At 46.3% G+C, this 25,137-nt stretch overlaps 1 protein-coding gene across 1 annotated transcript in view; it reads left to right on the top strand.

The window, feature by feature from the left end:
- LOC311228187 (disheveled-associated activator of morphogenesis 1-like) overlaps positions 1-25,137 on the top strand; it is a gene marked incomplete at its 3' end in the record, with an annotated part of 141,237 nt that overhangs the window by 78,049 nt on the left and 38,051 nt on the right. The window contains exon 3 of the mRNA XM_084314099.1: positions 14,389-14,893. Within this exon, the coding sequence (XP_084170225.1) occupies positions 14,711-14,893 (183 nt within the window). The 5' untranslated portion in view covers positions 14,389-14,710. The remainder of the gene's footprint in view (positions 1-14,388; positions 14,894-25,137) is intronic.

Raw genomic sequence — 25,137 nt, 5'->3', positions numbered from 1 at the left:
GCACTTTTGAACTCCGTTACACAGCGCTGAGAATGAACGCGTTCTCAATTATGTTCATTTAGCGGATAATCAGTACGTTCAGTTCACGTTCGCCCAAAATACGAACGCGTTCATGAACGATCGTTCATTGAACGCGTTCAGGTACATCACTGAGGGCGGGGTCATGTGGTAGGGTATGTAGCATCTATCTATCTACACGGTGGGTCGTGATGTCATTAGGGCGGGGTCATGTGGTAGGTAGGATATGTAGCATCGACATTGTCGATACCTGGAGCTCACAATTGAACAATTTCTTCCTGCACCCACACTCCTCCTTACTCTAAACTGGGTTTTTATCCTATTCCCTACCCCTACACCCCTTACCCTGAACAGGGTTCGAAAACAAGTGACACGTTAGATGTTTGCAGCATTTTAGTGACGGTGGTGAAACGGCAGGAAATATCTCCCAAATGGTTCAGTATCGGTAGAAGATTATGATAAAACAAGGACTCCTTGATTTTTGTATTAAGGCAATAATCACTTGGAACCCACACGTCAAACAGACTGATCTGAGGGCGCCCCCCAGTGGCGAACCACACAACGCGCTGAGTCACGGCACGGCCGACCCGGGTTCGGTTTCCGAACCCGTCGTTATTTGCCGAATGTCTTCCCCCCCCCACTCTGTCTCCCGTTCTTCCTCCTCTCTCTCTCTACTGGACTGCCCAGTAGTAAAAAGCGATAAACGATAAAAATTAAATCTTAAAGAACAGACTGGTCTGGTCCTTGAGTACATGCATTTACAGGTAGTTCTGGACTCATCTCTTCCAGGTAGTTCTGGGACTCAAGTTTCAAGTTTCTTTAATAGTTGTCATACAGAAGTACAGAATACTTTTATACAAAATGCTTCTTACTGTTACGCTCCAGAGACTGTGCTAGACAAGATAAGTATGAAATAACATAGTATAGCATGTAAATTAGAAGTAAAAATAGAGGTCACAGTGTTCAGTATAGACATATGTACAATGTTCGATGCAGAATAGAAGTAACTGAGTTACCATATAATATACTATATACTATGCAGTGTACTAATATACAATACTATATAGTGCAAAGCAGAAATGGGATGCAATTTAGGTACAATTTACAGTAAGGTGTACAAGTTGTAGTGCAAATCCTTTATCAATAAATATAAAGTGTGTTTAGGTGATCTAAAGTGTGGAGAGTGGGTGCTGCAGTGTGTTGTTTGTTTAAAGTGAGTGTGTGCGTGTGGATGTGTGTGCTGTGTGCATTTGATGGTTGTTGTATAGTGTTTATTGTTCGTTGAGCAGCCTGATGGCCTGGGGATAGAAGCTTCTTCTGAGTCTTTCTGTGCTCGCCTTGAGACTCCGGTATCGCTTGCCTGACCGCAGCAGTTCAAAGAGGCAGTTGTTCGGGTGGCTGGAGTCCTTGATGATTCTCTTAGCCTTACCCCTGCACCGCTTGTTGTAAATGTTCTGGAGGGTGGGGAGCCCCCCTCCAATTGTGCGTTCGACTGAACGTGTCACTCTTTGTAGTCTGCTTCGGTCTTGTGCAGTGCTATTCCCAAACCAGGAGGTGATGTTGCCAGTCAGGATGCTCTCTATTGTACATGAGTAGAAGTTCTTAAGGATCTTCTGACTGACTTGGAACTTCCTTAGGCGCCTGAGGAAGTAGAGGCGTTGTCGTGCCTTCTTCACAACACTGTCAATGTGTGTGGTCCATGTCAAGTCCTCGGATATGTGGGCTCCGAGGTACTTAAAACTGTTCACTCTCTCAACCGGTGCCCCGTCGATGCTGAGGGGGCTGTAGTCCTTGACCCCCGACCTCCTAAAGTCCACAATCATCTCCTTTGTTTTGCTGACGTTCAGGGAGAGGCTGTTCTCCTGGCACCATCCCGCCAGGACCTTGACCTCTTCCAGGTAGGCCCTCTCGTCATTTGCAGAGATCAGGCCCACCACTACTGTGTCGTCAGCAAATTTGATGATTGTGTTGTTGCTCCGCTGAGCCACACAGTCATGTGTGTACAGGGAGTAGAGGAGGGGACTCAGAACACAGCCCTGGGGGGCCCCTATGTTGAGGGTGATGGATGAGGAGGTGCAGTTGCCTGCTCTCACCACCTGGGGTCTGCCCGTCAGGAAGTCTAAGACCCACTGGCAGAGGTCATAGTTCAAGCCCAGGTCCCTGAGCTTGGCTATGAGTTTGGAGGGGACTATGGTATTGAATGCCGAGCTGTAGTCGATGAATAGCATTCTCACATAGTTCCCCTGCCTCTTGTCCAGGTGTGATGCTGCTGTGTGCAGCACATGGGCTATGGCGTCCTCCGTGGACCTGTTGGGGCGGTATGCAAATTGCAGGGGGTCCAGGTTGATGGGGAGGGAGGAACAGATGTAGCCCTTTCAGCGTTTCCGTTAGCCGGTAATTACCGGTTTTTGACCGGCAAAATCTGTTGAAGTCCGACTTATTTAATATCTCCGGTCTTAATGTCCGGTGAAAATAATTCCCTGAGTCTAAGCACAATTTGATTATTTGAATTGTATTAAAATAGGCTAAAATTAAATAGCCTATGCGATGAACGAAACGATCATTACATTTGTTTCCTCGTTGCTTCTAATAATGACAACGACGTTGTCAGCGAGAGCTTAGTGCTGGGTGTGCGAGTGCATGTGAAGCTGCAGAGCCAGAGAGGCAACGGCACAATGCAGTATTCCATCAGTACTCCAATTCGGCCATTTTCAGCCAATGTTGGGTGGGGGGCGCTGTTGTGCGGTTCCCAGAAAAGAGCCAATAACAGCTGAATGAGCTTCTCTGCAGCGCCATACTCTTTGCAAATAAGTTGTTGCGAGGTGGAGAGAGTCGTCACGCAAACCACGATAATGTTGCCGCCTCTCTGCTTTCTCAGTTCTTCGCTTGATATAATTAATACAAATGTCCAATATAACGGAATTCGTTAGCTCATAAAAATGTGATTATAACAGACTGCTGTTGCCTGTTTAGTGTCGGACCGACTGCCCACATACGCGGTCTATTTTAGTTCAAGTCAGCAGCAGCACGGAGTATCGAGGGACTTATTTTATTTGGAATATATTAATTAATGACTGTATACGCAAAAGTAGCCTAGTTTTAAGTAATAATATTATAAATCTACATGCCTTGAGGATGACATTCTTTATTCTAAACTATGACCGGAATTAATCTCATTTGTCCGGTAGATTGAAATCTTGCAGGTCACGGAGACCGACAACAATTTTTTCTAACGGAAACCCTGAGCCCTTTACTAGCTTCTCAAAGCACTTCATGGCTATGGAGGTGAGAGCTACAGGGCGGTAGTCGTTGAGGCAAGCGGGCGTGGATTTTCTGGGTACAGGGATAATGGTGGACTTCTTCAGACAGGTGGGGATGACAGCCTGTTCTAAGGACAGGTTGAATATGTCAGTGAATACCGGGGCCAGTTGGTCGGCACAGACTTTTAGGACGCGGCCGGGGATGCCGTCCGGTCCTGCTGCCTTCCTGATATTCACTTTTTTAAAGGTCCGCCTCACCTCATGCTCTGTTACCCTGAACACTGAGCCTCCATCAGCAGACCCCCCCCCCCCCCCCCATTGCTGTGGCTTGTGGGCTGGTGTTGTTATTACCAGCCTCAAACCTCGCATAGAAGGTATTGAGATAATTTGCTAAGGAGATGTCACTGTTCAGTTTGAGGGAGGTGCCTTTGTAGTCGGTCATCGTTTTGAGCCCCTGCCACATGCCTCTAGAGTCAGCCTGTTCAAACTGAAGTTCAATTTCATCCCTGTAGCGCCGACTCCTCTCTCTTCCAGGTAGCTCTGACTCACCCAGCAGGAGGTGAGGATGCAAGGTGTTTCTGCGCGGGCCGCCTGACTATGAATGGAATGTCCTCTTGTTCCGACAGGCCTTTCACAGCGCTGGGAAACTTGACCCTCTTGACAGACAGCCACCTCCAGGGGGCCGAGGGAGGGAGGGAGGGAGGGAGGGAGGGGGAGGGAGGGAGAAGAGGGGAGAAGAGAGAGAGAGAGGGAGGGAGGGAGGGAGGGAGGGAGGAAGGGAGGGAGGGAGGGAGGGAGGGAGGGAGGGAGAAGAGAGAGAGATTACTGTACAAACTCAGGTTAATGAAATAGACTGCACTGCACAGACAAAAATGCTTCACAAACCTGCTGCTGCCTTGAGCGCTTTCCATGCGCACACACACACACGCACACACACACACACACACACACACACACACACACACACACACACACGCACACACACACACACACACGCACACACACACACACACACACACACACACACACACACACACACACACACACACACACACAGCAAAAAGTAATGTAACCTTGTATTATTGAGCCATAACCTTTTGTATTAGAGTACTTGTTATACTAGAGTACTTGTTACATCACACAGTACTTGTTACATCACACAGTACTTGTTACACTAGAGTACTTGTTACACTAGAGTACTTGTTACACTAGAGTACTTGTTACATCACACAGTACTTGTTACACTAGAGTACTTGTTACACTAGAGTACTTGTTACATCACACAGTACTTGTTACACTAGAGTACTTGTTACATCACACAGTACTTGTTACACTAGAGTACTTGTTACATCACACAGTACTTGTTACACTAGAGTACTTGTTACATCACACAGTACTTGTTACACTAGAGTACTTGTTACATCACACAGTACTTGTTACACTAGAGTACTTGTTACATCACACAGTACTTGTTACACTAGAGTACTTGTTACATCACACAGTACTTGTTACACTAGAGTACTTGTTACATCACACAGTACTTGTTACACTAGAGTACTTGTTACATCACACAGTACTTGTTACACTAGAGTACTTGTTACATCACACAGTACTTGTTACACTAGAGTACTTGTTACATCACACAGTACTTGCCTCGTCCCAGTAGTACGGCCTATGGAGTAGAGTTTACCCAGAGTGCACAGCTGGCTTCAGGCTGATGGAGAAGGCGATGGTTCGTGGACTAATATGGTCACAGAGGTTCTTCTGAAAGCCGCTCCCGTGCTCCTTCCTGCTCCAGGAGGAGACGCGGTGGACGTGAAGACACACAGCTGCCGCAGACAGAGGGCCTCGTTAGTGTGTTTGGAGAAGTCAAGCATGTGTCAAAACAAACAGACGTGTGAGGGACGTGTTTAGTGAGAGGCTGGCTGGTGTCGCGCTGCTGTCCTGCTCTGTCCTGCTCTGTCCTGCTCTGTCCTGCTCTGTCCTGCTCTGTCCTGCTCTGTCCTGCTCTGTCCCCGAGGCAGCTTGTCTCTGTAGTACTAAAAACACACCCGAGACATTTCACACCCGTCCGCACCTATTATAGACCGTATGTTTGAACTCTTTAAAAGGGATAGTTGTGATTTATGGAACCCTAGTGCTACCTACCTCAAACTATAGTCTATCCATTTAACACTGTAGGCGGCCTATGTACAACGAAAGAATATAGGCACTTAAGCATTATGCTTCAGCCTGTACCTCTGCTACTACTACTACTACTGCCACTGCTACTACTACCTTCCCCTGTCTTGAACGTTGCTCGCATATGCCCCCCACTGGTCGGTTGTAGGGAGGATAGAAGCCTTGCATCACGTGTCCCCTCCGGTACACGAGGAGGCAGCCTGTCACATCTTTTCACCTGCCAGCGCGGACTCTTATCGGCGAGGAGTAACGCGTGGGAGGCTCACACTACCCCCGCCATTTCCTGTCTCTGCTGTGCAGGCGTCCCCCAACCGACCTGTAGGAGTCGCTGTCCACAACGTCCAGATTACCACCCATCGACTTCCACCCGCTGACTCTGCCAATTGAGCTAGTATGACGGCCGGCCCAAGCCGGAGGCAACGCCGACAGCCGGATTCAGCTCTGGGCTTGCGTTGGTGACGAGCGCAATGTCCGCTGCGCCACCCAGCCGCCCTATCACTGTACATATTAATACTACAACTCTGTACATACATCTGATTAGCACTATTACTCGCTAGTACTAATTTATATATTATTTTTTACATTTTATATCCAGTTTAATCACCTGTACATTGTGAATGGTGCATTTATACAGCAGCTTTTATCCAAAGCGCTTTACAATTTTGTTCCTCACATTCACCCATTCACTCACACGTTCACACACCGACCGCGACCATGCGAGGTGCCGGCCTGCTCATCATCAGGAGCAATTAGGGGGTTAAGTCAAGTGTCTTGCTCAAGGACACTTCGACACGCTGCCCGCCCGGGAGGAGCGGGAATCGAACCTGGCACCTTCCGATAACCAGAAGACCGTTCTACCTCCTGAGCCAATGTCGCTCCCTATTGTAACTTTACTGTTACATTTGCAACTCTGGTCGGATGCCAAACTTCTTTACGTTGTACTGTTTACGTTGTACTGTACTTGTGCTATATGATGACGATACAGTTGAATCTAGGGCTGTCCCCGACTAAGGATTTGGATGGTCAACTAGGATTGGCAAAAATTTGCAGTTAGTCGACTATTGGTCAAAAAAAAAAGTATAATATTTTAAATGTTTTTTTTATTTTTTTTTTATCATTCCATTTGTGCTGTGGGGGGTGCTTAATGTCTGAAGGAGTCGACTGAAGGCTTCTTGTCCTCTGCAAAAGCATGCAATTGGTCCACTGATGGATACATCTTGATATTTGTCTAGTCTACTGTGTTCATTAGATGGTGAAATCCTCTTTCAGTGCCTCTGTGCCTGTTTTCGTAGGCAGTTAGCCTCTGGTATGCGCACCATTAGCGTTAGCCACGCTTCTAGGCCTCTTTTCTTTTGGAAAGAATGATAAAAAAAAAGAAAAGAAATTAATTATTATAATTTTTTTTTTAATTATATTCGACTAAGAGGTTGGCCTGTCGACTACGGCTCCTTTCGACCGATTAGTCGACTAATCGATTAATAGGGGTCAGCCCTAGTTGAATCTAATCTAAGAAGTCACATCTCGCGATGAAAAAACGGAACTAGCGTGCCCTTGAGTGTATCCCTCTGTGTTCCAACGAAGATAGTTCACTCGCTAAATCTGCTCCATTTCTGTTCCACCGTGTCATTGAACCAACGGGGGGGGACTGAACCAAATGAGGACGGAGCAGAACATGTGGCCAAAAGGAGAGAGCGATGGTTGGTGTGTGACATGTGACTGTGTCCAATGCCCCGGTCAGATCCAGAACAGACCGTTTGCCGGGCAGTAGGTCAGATCCAGAACAGACCGTTTGCCGGGCAGCAGGTCAGATCCAGAACAGACCGTTTGCCGGGCAGCAGGTCAGATCCAGAACAGGCGGCACGGTGGCACAGTGGGTTAGCACTGGGTTCGAATCCCAGCAGCAGGGGGCCTTTCTGTGTGGAGTTAGCATGTTCTCTCCCTGTGTTTGCGTGGGTTTCCTCCAGGTACTCTGGTCTCCTCCCACACCATAAAGACATGCATGGTAGGCACGGACTACAGATTAAAACAAGCTCATTAGCTCATTAGCTCATTCTGCCACATTTACATTGATGTGGAAACTGAAGATGTTGATTAATGTGCACTGTCCCTGGGTAAATTTTTTTTAAATAAATAAATAACTTAACTTAGACCGGTTGCCGGGCGGGTCAGATCCAGAACAGACCGGTTGCCGGGCAATAATAACAATAATAATAATAATAATAATAATAATAATAATAATAATAATAATAATAATAATAATAATAATAATAATAATAATAATTATAATTATTATTAATAATAGATCAAATTTATATAGCGCCTTTCATAGAACCCAAGGTCGCTTTACAAACAGGAAAAAAAAATAAACGGTGATAACTCATTTTATTTATGTTTTTTAATCGGATTTAGATCAAACAAGTTTACAGTCTTAAAAATCATGTTAAAACAACAGTGTGTTCTTAACTAAACACATACAACTGTGTTAAAAGAATACTGTGTTGTTCTTAACTAAACACATACAACTGTGTTAAAATAATACTGTGTTGTTCTTAACTAAACACATACAACTGTGTTAAAAGAATACTGTGTTGTTCTTAACTAAACACATACAACTGTGTTAAAAGAATACTGTGTTGTTCTTAACTAAACACATACAACCGTGTTAAAATAATACTGTGTTGTTCTTAACTAAACACATACAACTGTGTTAAAATAATACTGTGTTGTTCTTAACTAAACACATACAACTGTGTTAAAATAATACTGTGTTGTTCTTAACTAAACACATACAACTGTGTTAAAATAATACTGTGTTGTTCTTAACTAAACACATACAACTGTGTTAAAATAATACTGTGTTGTTCTTAACTAAACACATACAGACATATATTTTTTTATCCACTTTTTTTCTCCTCCTGTTTTTTCTCAGATTTTTCTCCCATCCCAATTTTAGTCGTTATGCCAATTCCCCCCTCCCCTTCCTGGTTGTTGCTCGCATGTGCCCCCCACTGGTCGGTCTAGGGAGTCCTGAAGTCTATCAGATGCTTCCTCCGATACATAGGAGACAGCCAGCAACCTCTTTTCACCTGCCAGCGCGGACTCTCATTGGCGAAGTATAACGCGTCGTGGGAGGTCACACTACCTTCATCATATACCTTCTTTGCTGCGCAGGCGCCCCGACCGACCTGTAGGAGTCGCTGTTTTACAACGACCAGAATACCACCCCACCGGCTTCCCTCCCGCTGACTCTGCCAATTGAGCCAGTATGACGGCGGGCCGGCCAAGCCGGAGGCAACGCTGACAGCCGGATTCGATACCGGTGTCTCTTGCGTTGGTGACGACGAGCACTTAGACCGCTGCGCCACCCAGCCGCCCTCCATACAGACATACCGGTATTATGTTTTCCTGATGTGTTGAAAAGCAGCTTGTGGTTGTTCGGTCGTTGAGCTCCTGGTAGTTAGGGGGACCCTGTTCACGTCGCCTAGATTCAAGATTCAAGAGGTTTATTTGTCACATACATACCAGGGCATACAGTGAAATGCGGGTGGTCATGCCCGCATTGATTGTGCAATAATACTAATAATAAAAAAAAATATATATATATATATATATAAATAAATAAAAACGGGTAATAAGAAGACATAAGATGTGCATGATAAAAATAGACATGCTAAATTCCTGAGAAGGCACTGGGTCCCATGTACACTACTATACAATATACTAATATTTAACTCGGTCATTATGCTATACTTACTATATCTAAACTATACTATACAAGAACCACATCGGTTCTTTCCTTAAAGTGACCGACCGTCATATTCCTCGTTCTACCGTCGGCCGTTGAGGTCCAGGGAGTTGGGGGGACACTAACCGCCTCTGCCGTGTGCAGGATGCGCTGCTTTTTGTATCTTGAATTCAGTTTCGGTTTCACGCCACAGAGATGGTCGGCTCCCGGGCTCCCGGGCTCCTGGGCTCTTGGGCTCTTGGGCTCCTGGGCTCCTGGGCTCTTGGGCTCCTGGGCTCCTGGGCTCCCGGGCTCCTGGGCTCCTGGGCTCCTGGGCTCCCGGGCTCCTGGGCTCCCGGGCTCCCGGGCTCCTGGGCTCCCGGGCTCCTGGGCTCCTGGGCTCCCGGGCTCCCGGGCTCTTGGGCTCCCGGGCTCCTGGGCTCCCGGGCTCCCGGGCTCTTGGGCTCCTGGGCTCCTGGGCTCCCGGGCTCCTGGGCTCCCGGGCTCCTGGGCTCCTGGGCTCCTGGGCTCTTGGGCTCCTGGGCTCCCGGGCTCCTGGGCTCCTGGGCTCCTGGGCTACCACCGGCAGCTCGAAGGCTCGTTGTAGTTGTTGCTCCCAGAGAGACCATTTTGAAAAACGGTGACACACGGAGAGCGGAAGGGGAGGAGAATTCCGACTGAAACTGTCATCAGCCAATGGGAGGCTTATACTGAAACAGTCGGCCAATGGGAGGCTTAGACGCACAGTCGGCGTCCTGTGAGTGACACTAAGGGTGTGCGTTCACACCTACCCTGTTTGGTCCGTTTTAAGTGAACCATGGTCCCTTTAAATCAATAGTCCGTTTCTATTGTGAGGACCAAACAACCGAACCATGATCCTCTTGAAAAGTTGGGACTTGGTCCGTTTCAAAGTGGAGCACGGTGCAGTTTTGCTGTCGGTGTGAACGCAATCGAACTATAGTACCTAATCTGGGAAGCAAAGTAGCCTACAGTGCATTGCAGCGTGCGCTCCGTAGTCAGACTTGCGCACCGCGCGCGTAATGACAGTATCTCTCTCTCTCTCTCTCTCTCTCGTTCTCTCTCGCTTTCAACTCAACTACAAATTAGGTTCGCTCAAAAAAGGGAAGTGTGTGAACGCAAACCATAATCAAACAATGTATCATCATTCTCACATTTGGTCCACCAGAAAGTCCGGATTATCCGTGGACTTTCAGATGTGAACACAGCCTAAGTCCTCTTGATGACTGTTCCAAATCGAGCCAACCCCTGTGTGTTGTGTGTTGTGTGTTGTGTGTATCGAGGCTGGTAGCAGGAGGTAGCAGGAACCTGGGTGTATTGCCATCCTCCGTGTGTCACTGTATCTCTGCTATTGCATAGACATAAATCAATTATTCAAGTGTTTGGGTGTGTGTGTGTGTATGTGTGTACTAGTGTCTGAGAGAGAAATACAACACCATCGTGGAATCACCCGGCAAGCTGAAGAGGAACTGGGCTGATGAGGCAAGAGACCCAGACGGGCCGATACGGGGCCTCAACTCATTAAATCGCCGGATAAAAAAAAACACAAACAAAAGTAAAGTGAAATAAGTTCATAACTATTTTCATAATCAAAGTAATAATAATAATAATAACAAAAACAACAACATTAATAATTAGTTGAAACAAAGTAACATGAAACTGTAAAACAAAGTGACATTAATGGTTTTTACGAGATTGAAGCTATTCGTTTAACAATGTATATTTAAGCGTGGATTTGAGTGATGAAATAGATGAGCAATCTTTTTTTTTATTATGGAGGGTTTTGAATTCCAAATTGTAGGAGGACCTCTAAATCTTATACTGCACTGACCTAATGTTGTGCGCGAGAAATGACGATGAATATTATTTTTTGATTGCCTTGTTGGATATGAATGAATATTGGAGTTTGATATGGAAAAAATTATGGGAAACAATAGGAAATTAATCTAAATTAAGAGTGCAGTTAAACATAAAACTAGTGATGCACCGATGTGAAAATTGTGGCCGATACCGATGACCGATATTAATATTGCCGTTCTGGCCGATACCGATATTTACCGATGTCGATATCTCTGTATAGAAAACACTTTTTTATGATAATCAAAGAAAGAGCTATTTTCCAAAACGCTTTTTTTTTTTTTTTTTTTTTTTTTTTTTTTTTTTACTTTTGTAACTTATTTTCAGAAATGACAGATATTTTGAAACTATTTAAGGCCAAAACATGAAAAAAAAGAGAAAAATATTTTTAATATCGGCCCATATCGGCCCTATCTTGATATCGGACCGATACCGATGTGTAAAAAAAAAAAACGGCCATATCGGCCGATATATCGTGCATCACTACATAAAACCTTACTGTCCCCGGTTAGAGATCTTCATCTCAGGAACACTTCCCCCTGTAGTTGCAGGACGCTCTCGCCTCCACGGGCCCCTCTCCCCTCCGCTGGACGACCCTCTGCAATGTGCTCAACCCTCTCCAGTAACGCTGGCTATTCGTACGAATGACAGCTGCCGGCGCTCACTCTCTCTCTCTGCAGCGCTGCTGGACGGGGCGGGGAGTCCAGCAGCGGCACCACAACACATATTTCCCCTCATGCCAACAACTGGCAGAGCAGCCGTTGCACAGCGGAATATCATATCATGCCAAATACTTGGAGTTAGAATCTAGTAGCAGGTGGGCCAAGTATTGAATCCCACGTATGGAATGCGCGGTAAAGGAAGGCGTTGTGCCGATGGGGGGGGGTGGGGGGGGTGGTGGTGGTGGTGATGGTGATGGTGATGGTGGTGGTGGTGGTGGTGATGATGATGATGAAAAAAATATATATACATCGTCTGTTTTATCCGATAAGACACTGTTTTCATTCTGTTCACCTTCATGCCAGTCCATTCCTACTGCAGTGAAATGGGATTGTCCAGCAGAACATTTCTTTATTATTGTTGTTATTATTTCTCTTTTTAAATATCGATACTTGTCGTCACTGTGTCGATATAACATCAGCGCGCAGAATATCCAGTGGCTAGGCTTTGACGATCATTATTTCTGATCGGTTCAGGCTCTACTTAGTAGCACGGCCCGTCTAAGGTTTCTCTCCTCCAACGTCGCCCGTCGTGCTTTTTTCCCATAGCTAGGAACGTTTTCCCTTCTTATACCTTCGTCGTGGGAGTATCGCACATTTGGATTTTTTTTTCTTTTTTTAAACAAACGCATAAACAAACATGACAACACACGATTAGATATACAAGCATTGTTAATAGTGCACATCAAATTAAATCACAGTTTAGATAAATGTCTTATACAGGATATACCCCTAATACCTGTTATCTAAAAACCTACACACATATGCTCTAGCTCGCACCCCCCCCCCCCCTCCTGGACCCCCCAATGGATAATCCATCCATTATCCTTCGCTCCTAACCAGACACTACCATTATATGCTAGCTTTTATTCTCTCCACCACTTCTAACCACATTGTCATTTTGGATTCATTGAGACCCAAAATTCTTGCTGTAGATATTTCTAGATAAATCACATCGAGATATGTAATAATCCAGACCTTTCGGCACATTTTTTCCGGTTGAATCCATCGTGATGCTATCAGTTTTTTAGCCACTTAAAATAAATTGGGTCGCACCTAAATCGGCAGAGTCGGTCGGCAACCGGAACCAAACCATTATTTTCTTTAGGCCTTATTAGGCCTTAGCTCCTCCGTGTGAGTGAGAGGATTGAAAGAGAGAGCGCGAGAGGTGAGGTCTGAATGCACTAATCCCAGACTAATTGTAGTGTCCGTGGTGCGTCTCTGCGCTCGGTGGTGAACTGTATCATTAAAGCCCATTGTCCCACGTAACGCACTGTAGTGCAACTAGGGATGGGTACCTTTCACATTTGAACCGGTACCGGTACCGGTACCTGTGAATCGATACCGGTACCCAACGGTACCTTTTTTCGGTACTTTAGTCTCAAGAAATTTTATTTACCTAGCTCAGTCGTAAAAAAACTCATAATCCAAACTTCAAATAACTACAATTTCGACAGTTTTCGGCTTGCCATTGCTCCGACTGCTTTGTTGTTGAATCAAGTCAGATCCTAGGTAAGCGTATATTGTGTGTGTGAACGTTGACATGAAAATAAAAAAGGTAAAAAATTAAATAAAAAGGTACATTTTTTAATTTAAATTTTTTTTGTATCACTTGAATCGATACTCGGTAGTACCGACGTGTTTCGGTTCGGTACCTCAAAAGTACCGAATTCGGTACCCATCCCTAGCTGCAACGCGGCCGTCCCGGGTTCGACTCCCGGAGCCAGCGACCTTTGCCAAATGTCTTCCCCCATATCTCTCTCCCATCAATAAACAAATAAGAAAATCTACCAAAAACATAATAAGAAAAGTAATAAAAAAATAAAAAAGCTCATTGTCCCACTACTCTCTGTGTCTGAAACTACAGGTGTGAAGGTGTGGACTAGGGCGGACCTAGACTAGTCGATCGAAAGGAGCCGTAGTCGACTGCCAACCTCTTAGTCGTACTTTTATTTTATCATTCTTTCCAAAAGCAAAGAGAGGCCTAGAAGCATGGCGCGCATACCAGCTAGGCTAACTAAACTGCCTAAGAAAACAGGCACGGAGGCACTGAAAGAGGATTTCACCCGTCTAATGAACACACTAGACTAGACAAATATCAAGATGTATCCATCAGTGGACCAATTGCATGCTTTTGCAGAGGACAAGAAGCCTTCCGTCGACTCCTTCAGACATTAAGCTTCACCCCCCACAGCCCAAATGGAATGATACAAATAGGTGGGGAAGGTTGAAGGCTATAGGGAGAACAGGTGGGTTTTGAGGCGGGATTTGAAGGTGGAGAGTGAGGGGGGAGTCTCTGATGGACTGAGGGAGGGAGTTCCAGAGTCGGGGTGCAGTGCTTCATGTTGTCAGGCCTTATCGATATCCTTATCTGTAAAGGTGTTTTGCCATTCTCGTAACAGGACGACGGAGAATGAGGATATGAAATAGTAGTCGACAACGTTCAGTTTTGCCGTATGTTGTGACCTTCGAAAAGTTCCTGAAATATAGTGTTTTTGGTTGTTGTTTGGATGAAAACGTTAACCGTGTCGTTGTTCTCTCTCTCTCTCCTCTCTCTCTCTCTCTCTCTCTCTCTCTCTCTCTCTCTCTCTCTCTCTCTGTGTCCACACAGGTCTCTCTGACGGAGGCGGAGCCCTGAGGTTAGAGGAGGAGGCGGAGCCCTGAGGTTAGAAGAGGAGGCGGAGCCCTGAGGCTAGAAGAGGAGGCGGAGCCCTGAGGCTAGAAGAGGAGGCGGAGCCCTGAGGTTAGAAGAGGAGGCGGAGCCCTGAGGCTAGAAGAGGAGGCGGAGCCCTGAGGTTAGAGGAGGAGGCGGAGCCCTGAGGTTAGAGGAGGTCGTGACCTGAGGCCCAGGAGCAGCCTCCTCCCCCCCCTCTCTCCCTCCCTCCCTCCCCACCCCAGGGGCCGGAGGAGACGGACCGGGGACCAACAAGGCCATGGCCCCTCGGAAGCGCGGCGGGGGCCGCGGCGGGCTCTCCCTCATCTTCTGCTGTTTCCACGGCAGCGACCACCCGGAGATCACCTACCGGCTGCGGGAGGACTTCCCCCTGCAGGTCATGGAGCCCTCGCTGCCCATGCCGGGCTACGACGAGCTGGACGGGATGTTCGCCGAGCTGGTGGTAGGTCACCGTTGTTGTGTTTTTATCAGGAGCTCAGGACGTGTGGTGTAGGGGGGGGGGGCGGGGGGCGACCGTTGAATGGTCGCCTGGTTGATCGGAAAAGGTTCCCGGTTTGATTCGGGCTCTTCCTGACAGCGTGTGAGATGAGCGAGACGCTTAACCCCCTATGAATTTTTAGGAAAAAGGCATGTCGCAAACTTGAACATAAACGGCGTTCGACCAAACTCGAAGTGTTCCGCCTTGCCCGGAATGATAGTTTACGACGTAACTACAAAAAGGCACTCTCACTTGCCAAAACCTCATATTTTTCCAGGCTCATTAACGCAAAACAAAAACAACGCAAAGTGTCTGTTTGACACAGTTGCAAAACGTACTCGGAAACAACCAAGTGCCCTAAACCACGAGTTCTCAGCTAACGAATTCATTAAATTCTTTACCAAGAAAATTGATCTCATAAGAGATGAAATTGTGGGCTTACTCAGAGTCCCTCCCAACCTCTGATGGGCTTTCCCCCCCAACTTTGAATCCAGCCATACGCTATGCTGCCTTGAAAACGTCTCACTTAGTGCCCTCTCTAAATTGGTTGGCGCGGCTAAACCCTCAACCTGTCTGTTTGACCCTCTTCCAGCAACTCTCGTCAAAAAACTCTTCCCAACTCTAGGCCCTGCCCTACTCAATATCTTCAACACCTCCTTGTCTACTGGCGTGGTGCCCCTGGCCTTTAAATCAGCCGTCATTAAACCACTACTTAAAAAACCGAACCTCGACCCTCGACCCTCTACCCTCGACCATCTATCAAAAAATTATATATATTTTTTTTATCTACTTTTTCTCCCATTTTCAATTTTTCTCACATCCCAATTTCGTCTACCCTCCCCTGTCTCGAACGCTGTTTGGCCATGCCTCCCACAAGCCGGCTGCAATGTGGACGAAGCCTTGCATCACGTGTCCCCTCCGGTACTCGAGGAAGCAGCCGTCGCATCTTTTCACCTGCACAGCGCAATCTCTCAGCGTCGGGGGTCTGCGTGGGAGGGACACGCCGTCCCCGTCGCTTCCTGATTCTGCTGCGCAGGCGCACCAACCGACCTGTAGGAGTCGCTGTCCACAACGTCCGATCCCCACCCATCAGCTTCCCACCCCCTAACACTGCCAATTGTATTAGTATGAACGACCAGCCAAGCTGATAGCAATGTGGAGAGCTGGGCTCGAACCCAGCGTCTCCTGCATTGGTGGTGAGCGCCTTGCCCACTGCACCACCTAGCCGCCCGATCAAACAATAATCTTAATGAATCTTTTCAATCTGGCTTTAGAGCCTTACACTCCACCGAAACGGCGGTTACCAAAGTCACAAATGACTTACTGGTCTCTCTTGACTCAAACCTAACTTCTGTGCTCTTATTGCTTGATCTCAGTGCAGCCTTTGACACTAGATCTGAAGCTTTTAGTTTGGCTGTTTCACATTAGTTTTTAATGTGGCCAAGATCAGATTCCAGTGTGAACCGGTCACCGCTCCTGAACGATGAAGATGGACATAAACATGGAGGACACTTGAAATCCTAGCGTGTCGTTTAATTTACAAGTTGATGTGCAGTGGAGGTAGGATTTTTTCACACCACATCCGATTTACGATTTTAATCGATTTAAAAAAAAAAACTAGAAACGCCAAGGAAATCATTCAAATAAGCTTTGTTTTTATTTGACACAAAAATTATCAAACCAAGATGAATTTCCCTATTGGGATTGAAGTGCAAACCTAACTTTCACCAATCGTCACATTAAAAAAAAAATATATATATATATATATATATATATATATATATATATATATAAAAGGTTACTCTTGATCAAACAAAGATGAATGTCCCTATTGGGATTAATAGTGCAATAACTTGCTTTTTCACCAAACTTCACTTAAAACAAATAAAAGGTGCCTCTTGATCATCAAACAAGAATGAATTTCCCTATTGGGATTAATAACGTGCAAATCTAACTTTCACCAAACATCACTTTTTGTAAAATAAAAGGTAAAAAAAAAAAAAATCATTCATTCATTCATTAATTCTAATTAATCGATCAAATCGATTAATCGCCCAGCCTTAAGTGGGAGGCAGCATTGTTCCACAAGTGAACAAGTTAACCCCTGACGATAGAAAGACATCTCCCCCCCTCCTGGCGGAACACAATGCCGGTTGTTCTCTCTGTGATTGGCCACTTCACGCCCGTTGGATCCACATGTGTGGAGTGCGTCAGCCCAGCCTAACTCGACTGCGTGGAGGAGTAGGGTCGTCAATCAGCAAGCGCATGCACTGGTACAGGATGTGGATCAGAGGGCGATGAGATACAGACGGACTCGCACATGTTGTCGAGATGACTTCTCACCACCCAGAAGGGAAAACACTGAACAGCTGAGTGAAACATGTCTTCTCCTCTCGAAGAGAGGGAACTACATCAGCAGCTGAATATCCATGCTTCCAACTCCATTACACCCAGGAATGTGCTGGTATCTCCTTTCTGGGGTCCTCTCTGACCTCACCGGCATGAGCCAAACCCTTCCCTAAGCAAACTATAAACACGCAAAACAATATAGTTGTTAAAGGAACACGCCAACATTTTTGGGGAAATTAGCTTACCGTCTTCTCCAGAGAGAGAGACAAGAAGATGGATACCAGTTTCCTCTCTGTGCGTTCAGTAGAAAGCTATCTGGCTGCATGTTAGCCTAGCTTGGCACAATGAATGGAAGCGGACATGGCCGGTTAGCCTAGGCATTGTCCAACTAACACCTCTCCCCCGAAGGCTAACTGGCACTGTCCGTTTCCATTCATTGTGCTAAGCTAGGCTAACGTGCAGCCAGATAGCTTTCTACTGAAACAATAGTGCTATCTCTCATGTCCAGAGTCGTCCCCCTCGGGGGCTTTATCATTGACATTTATTGGGCGGGTCCAAAAATGAATGTCGTTGTTTACATGTTACATGTTGTTCCCATTTTCCACCACGTGGGAGGCACCTGATTGGATAAATTACATGCTGGTGTTCTAGTGCGACATCTAGTGGCTGAATGTGATCTATTCGCACCTTTTTAAAGGACCATACCAGTCTTTTTGATACTAAAATCTAAAATGTGAAAACGTGTCTCAACACATTGTCCGCCATGCATTGTACCCATCCTTGGGCCCAGTCTGCCAGCGCTGTAACCCTATGCAGATGTTTACCTTCTTTGCAGGGCTATAACTTTTTAAATATTATAGCTATATCGACATTACTATGGCCCATTCAACATCGGGTATCTATCGTTCCGGATGTGGGAACGTTATATTTGTTCATTCATACAATGTCGTGTTAATACCGTTGTGAATATAAGTATGTTTTTAAGGTTTTCTGCAGTAATTCCTAAAAACGCGAGTTATAGGCCCTGACGCATATGATAGATTATCGATTGGCGTTTCTTTCCTATACACGCTATATTAAAAAATTCAAATGTATATGATCGGTATACATTATGCTTCATCATGCGTGAAGGAAAGGGGGGGGGGGGGGGGGTCGTTTATAATTCCTTGATCATCAGTAGCGTCTTTTTTTTACTATGGGTTGATACGTTGATCAGATGGATTGCCGTGAAATAAATAAACAATCGGGCTGAAAATATCGTTAGATTCCTTTTACCATTCGCAGATAAGACTGGAGGAAAAATATTCCAATTATTTGACGTCGATCTGCTAGATCCATTTCCCGTTTGTATGACGCAATAAACGCCGAAATCATATTGATTATTGTGTTTCGAAAGCGATCCCAATGCACTCGATTGTGTCTCTTGATCCACGTTACAAGATATTACTGCCGGAGGATTCTCCCAGATGCACCGAGCGCCACTTCCGGTTTGGCTAGGAGTTTAACTCGCCCGACATCCACCAGGCGGCGGTATGGTGGCGTTGCAATATCAGAACAGGGTCCAGCTGCAGTCCCGGAGGGAGGCTGGCTGAATTATGAATGCCAATGGCGAAAAAATGAAATATTGATCCCAAAAACGAGTTAACTCGTTTCTGGCGCACAACGCATGGCGGGCAATAACGAGCATACTAGTTTTTGGCGAACAATGTGTTAATCACCACGTTTGACAAAAAAAAATCACGCTAACATCTCGTTTCGTTCAAATATTTGCCATTTGTGATATAATACAGTATCTGAGGAAAAACATTTCCTTCGGGAAAATAAATGCACCTCGGATGTCAGATGTGATGTCGGCACGGTGTCTGTGGTGACTTTCATGGCTGTCTATATGGTGTTTAACCCTTTCACTGCCACACACGACAAAGGGTTAACCCTTTCACTACCACACGACTACAGACGGTTAACCCGTTTCAGTAACGGTAAACTGTTTATGAAAATAGAAGGATGCCTTGATTATTATTGTATCTTGTGACACTTGGAACTCGCATGTCAGAAAGACTGGTGTGGTCCTTTAAATGTTAACTAAACGTGTAACCCCCCCCCCCCCCACACACACACACACACACACACACACACACACACACACACACACACACAGGGAATGAGGCCAGGGCACCGCCCCTCCCTCTCCTCTCCGCTCCAGTTTAGTCCGTGTACTGTGTTGGAGTGTTTCTCTGATTTGTCTCGCTCTCTCTCGTCTCGCTCTCTCCCCTCTCTGCCATGTATCTTCCTCCTCCTCCTCCTCCTCCTCCTCCTCCTCGGTCGCCAGACACACAAGATGTTTGCACATCAATGGCCCCATTCAGAGGCTCCGTCGTCTTGTGCCTCCGCCATCTGCTAATTGCTTGTTTTTGTCTTGCCCTGTTTTGCTCCTTCCGTCCCTCTCTGTGGAGACAGAATTGAATAAGTGGAGTGTGACGAAAAGGAGAGGCCCCCAGTTGCTCTATTTACCCAGAGAGCGAGAGAGAGAGAGAGAGAGCGCTGAAAGGCACTCGCGTGTCTCGTGTATTCAGGAGGAGCAGCAGGCTTGAAAAAGGGCATTCATTGACCCTTTTACATTTACATTAGTCATTTAGCTGGACGCTTTTATCCAAAGCGACTTACAGGTTCCGTACGACAAGTCAGCAGGAAGGGTACGACCCTTACAGCTGAGTAACAATGTTCATCAAACAGCGCTGAAACTTGGGTGGTGCAGCAGTGTTGAGTGCATAGTAGTAGTAGAGACTAGTGATGCACGATATATCGGCCGCCGATATAATATAGTTATTTTTTTTACACATCGGTATCGGTCCGATATCAAGATAGGGCCGATATTAAAAAATTTAAATTTAATATTTTTTTTTCTTTTTACATGTTTTGGCCTTAAATAGTTTCAAAATATCTGTCATTTCTGAAAATAAGTTACAAAAGTAAAAAAAAAAAAAAAAAAATGCGTTTTGGAAAATAGCTCTTTATTTGATTATCATAAAAAAGTGTTTTCTATACAGAGATATCGACATCGGTAAATATCGGTATCGGCCAGAACAGCAATATTAATATCGGTTATCGGTATCTGCCACAATTTTCACATCGGTGCATCACTAGTAGAGACATATTAGTATAGTAGGACGAGTGCATGGTGGTATAAGACGGTAAGAAGGTCAGATATTGATCGAGTGTGTTTTTAGATGACGGTGAAAGACTGGTGGGGTTTCGGCTGTCGTCCTGACTGTGGCGGGAAGTTCGTTCCACCATTGTGGAGCGAGGGCCGAGAATAGGCGGCTTATTCGCGCCGGCAGAGTTGAACGTTAGCCGGCTTGGCTGCCTATTCTTTAATCCCAGCCCAAGAGTGCTGCCGAGTGCTTCCGCGTTTTCCCTGATTGGTCGCGACAACGCCTAGCACGCCCCCGCGGCAGAGCGGCAGCGGCGCATAGAGTTTGCCACGCCCCATTATGCAGCCGTAATCCCCCCTGTTTTAACATCGACGGTTAGCTCAACTCGTTCGCCGCCTTGCTGTGGAGCCTGGGGTCCAGTTGGTGACAAGTTCGAATCACTTCAATTTCCTTTTTTTTTTTTTTTTTTTTTTTCTTTTTTACGTTTAATTAATTTATCATCTCTCTATATAAACGTGCATTCTTTCGCCGGTTAAGTTTAGGCATTCTTTCGGAGTTGGTTAAGGTTAGGGTTAAGTTTAGGCATTCTTTCGGAGTTGGTTAAGGTTAGGGTTAAGTTTAGGCATTCTTTCGGAGTTGGTTAAGGTTAGAGTTTGTCGCAGAGCATGGCAATAGAATGCCTGTCTTTCTTTCTTGACGCGGAGGCAGCAGCCTATTTCCGCTCTGCCGCGCGCCGGTCACATGGATGTCGTGGCCTATCAGAGAAACGCGAAGCACTCTTGGGCTGGGATTAATATAGACGCGTCTTGGCTCTGTATACCGGTAGCCATCTTGGCTCTGTTTACCGGCAGCCATCTTGGCTCTTTTTACCGGTGGTTGTGCAGAATGGCCTCGGAGCGCGTGGGGGCTTCCGTCAGAGACGGGGGGACTCCCTACTAGCTACTTCCGTCACCGGCTCTGGGAAAATAAGCAGACGAGGAAACTCTACGAGATGAATGGAATGAGACGCGAAGTTGCTTATATGCCAAAAAAAGGCTTTTACGCGATTGAGCAGCAGATTTGCCATATTTAGGGCCCTAGAAACATGTTGACCTTTTTAAAGGTAATTCAGTGGATATTTTCAAAAGGGATTTCTGTTATATTTTGGGTGCATACTGATGGCGTATTTCACCTTTTTTGACGATTCGCCAAAACGAGGTTAAGCTAGGCTTATGATTTGGCTAGTTTTGATTTGACATCAAATTGAGATTTTCTTTTTCTTTTTTTTACAAAATTCATTGAAGGACGTCGTCTCCTATAAATGTTCTCGCCCGTCTTCCTATGAACTTCAAAAACGACCTCGGAGCTCGAGTACACGTTGGTCACGTGGGTAGGTTTCCTCCAGGCCTGCGCCATCGCCCCGAGGGGACGGCTACAGTCACGACTATTGTTCGACAGACGTAAAAAAACGAATACCCTGTAACCTCTTCTCCCTCTCCCTGCGAGAGACGGATGCATCGACCGCTTCCCCTCCGCACGCGTTGAACGTCAGTGAAATGGAGAATGAAAGTCGGAAGGAAGTAGTAGCTCAAATCAATGGGTCACAAAACCCCTTCAGGTGATTTGAGCCGCTGTATTGATTCACGGTACTTGTTTGCTTTAGACATTTCCAAAAAGAAAACAAGTCCATAAGAGCATTGGCTGCCATGAAGACAAATATGAATAATAATATATATATATATTTTTTAAACCTTTATTTACCAGGGTAGGTTCTGTTTTTAAACCTTTATTTACCAGAGTAGGTTCTGTTTATAACCTTTATTTACCAGGGTAGGTTCTGTTTATAACCTTTATTTACCAGGGTAGGTTCTGTTTTTAACCTTTATTTACCAGGGTAGGTTCTGTTTTTAACCTTTATTTACCAGGGTAGGTTCTGTTTATAACCTTTATTTACCAGGATAGGTTCTGTTTTTAACCTTTATTTACCAGGGTAGGTTCTGTTTATAACCTTTATTTACCAGGATAGGTTCTGTTTTTAACCTTTATTTACCAGAGTAGCTTCTGTTTATAACCTTTATTTACCAGGATAGGTTCTGTTTTTAACCTTTATTTACCAGGGTAGGTTCTGTTTATAACCTTTATTTACCAGGGTAGGTTCTGTTTTTAACCTTTATTTACCAGGTAGGTTCTGTTTATAACCTTTATTTACGAGAGTAGGTTCTGTTTATAACCTTTATTTACCAGGATAGGTTCTGTTTTTAACCTTTATTTACCAGGGTAGGTTCTGTTTATAACCTTTATTTACCAGGGTAGGTTCTGTTTTTAACCTTTATTTACCAGGGTAGGTTCTGTTTATAATGTTTATTTACCAGGTGGGTTCTGTTTATAACCTTTATTTACCAGGGTAGGTTCTGTTTATAACCTTTATTTACCAGGGTAGGTTCTGTTTATAACCTTTATTTACCAGGGTAGGTTCTGTTTATAACCTTTATTTACCAGGGTAGGTTCTGTTTATAACCTTTATTTACCAGGGTAGGTTCTGTTTATAACCTTTATTTACCAGGATAGGTTCTGTTTTTAACCTTTATTTACCAGGATAGGTTCTGTTTATAACCTTTATTTACCAGGGTAGGTTCTGTTTATAACCTTTATTTACCAGGGTAGGTTCTGTTTATAACCTTTATTTACCAGGGTAGGTTCTGTTTTTAACCTTTATTTACCAGGGTAGGTTCTGTTTATAACCTTTATTTACCAGGGTAGGTTCTGTTTGTAACCTTTATTTACCAGGGTAGGTTCAGTTTATAACGATAGGTTATGTAGATAACCTAGTTATATTAGTATAGGCTAAGCTCCCGCTCTGAGCCTTACGAGATACTCCATATCGCCTGTGATACCTAATGTATCTCCCACGAACAAAAACACATGCACCCCACCTGTATGGGGCCCCGCCCCTTATGGTGGTACCACCCATATAATCATGACTCTGGTCATGACACACCCTTCCTCGCCAAAAACCCGTCCCAGGAAAAGATCCCTCAAGAGGGAACTCAGGGCGCGCAGAGCGGGAGCTTAGCCTATACTAATATAACTAGGTTATCTACATAACCTATCGTTATATTTCGTATGGCATCGCTCCCGCTCTGAGCCTTACGAGATAATGGGGAAGAGCGGGTGCGAGACCCGACAGATGTACCCCCTGAGGACCCGTAAGCCCACATCAAGGGGTGCGGGGAGCCCTGTCACCCCATCCTTCCTAACGAAGGGGGGGCGCAGTCAACTCCACCTGAATGCGAACAAGAGGGAGCCAGAACCCCTTGAACACACCGTACAGGCGGAACCACGTGTGACTCAACACACTGCGGCCCATACCCATACACTCCCGCTACCCGACCAAAGGACGGGAAGCAGGAAAGGCCACAGACCCCAGAACCGCCTGGGAGACAGAACCCCCGGTCATGTCCATGAGGTAAAACCTTACAAAGGGGCCCGGTGAGGACCATGAAGCTGCAGCACAGATGTCCTCCACCGAGGCCCCACCCAGGAGAGCGGCAGAGGCAGCCACCCCACGAGTGGAGTGCGCCCTGACGCCCCCAGGGGGATCCTGCCCAGCCAACGTGTAGCAGAGGGCAATACCCTCGCACAACCAATGGGACAGGCGCTGCTTCGACAGTGCCTTACCAGCACGAGCCCCACCGTAACAGACAAAAAGCTGATCGGTAACCCTGAAGTCCTGAGTACGGCTGAGGTAAAACCCCAAAGCACGGACTGGACATGACAGGTGAAGGCCCGCATCTAACTCACTAGTGTGAGGAGGAGGACGAAAAGCCTGAACCACAATATCCCGGGAGCGGAAGGAACTCCGGATATTCTTAGGCACGAAAGCAGGATTAGGTCGCAGAGTGGCACCGCAATCGGTCCGAAAAGACAGGCACTCTGGACGTACCGAGAGAGCACAGAGCTCACCCACGCGTTTAGCGGAAGTGACAGCCAGTAGGAACGCGGTCTTGAAAGACAGCTGTCCCAACGGCGCCTGCTCGAGCGGCTCAAACGGGGCCAAGGACAACCGACCGAGGACCAATTGAAGATCCCAAGTCGGAGCCAAGGAGCGTTGCACCGGCTTAACGCGTCGAGCGCCAAGCAGGAAACGCTTCACAAGAGGGTGGCTGAACAAGACATTCCCCTCAAATCCCTCATGATAGGAGGATATAGCTGCTGCATATACCCTCACTGTCGAAGCCGACAGACTATCAAGGAGAGACTGGAGATAACCCAGAACAGCATCCAGGGGGCAGGAGACTGGGTCCCAGCCCCCCCCCTTACACCATTCTTGGAACGCACGCCACCTGCCCGCGTAAACCGCGACAGTGGAGGGAGCATGCGCACACCGGATGGTATCAACCACTGCGGGATCCATCCTCTCCAGACTCACCCTCCCACCAGCCACACCACCAGGCGTTGACCCAACACCGGAGGCTGGACAAGCACTCCGTTGTGCTGCGAGAGGGCCGTCGCTGACCACGGAATGACCCAAGGAGGAGCGACCAGAAGCTGGATTAAGACCGGGAACCACACTGACGTGCCCCGGTCCGGCGCGACCAGGATCACCGTCCTGCGCTCCCTCCGTATCCGCTCCAACAGCTGACTCAACAGCTGTACAGGAGGGAAGGCGTACAGAAGACCGGGCGGCCATGGAAAGGTCGAGAAGGCATCCACCCCCAAGGGGGGATG

This window comes from Notolepis coatsorum, assembly GCF_963971535.1.
Source record: "Notolepis coatsorum genome assembly, chromosome: 5".
Lineage (NCBI taxonomy): Eukaryota > Metazoa > Chordata > Actinopteri > Aulopiformes > Paralepididae > Notolepis > Notolepis coatsorum.
Note: the sequence above shows the minus strand (reverse complement) of the source record. Positions and strands in the feature narration are given on the sequence as shown.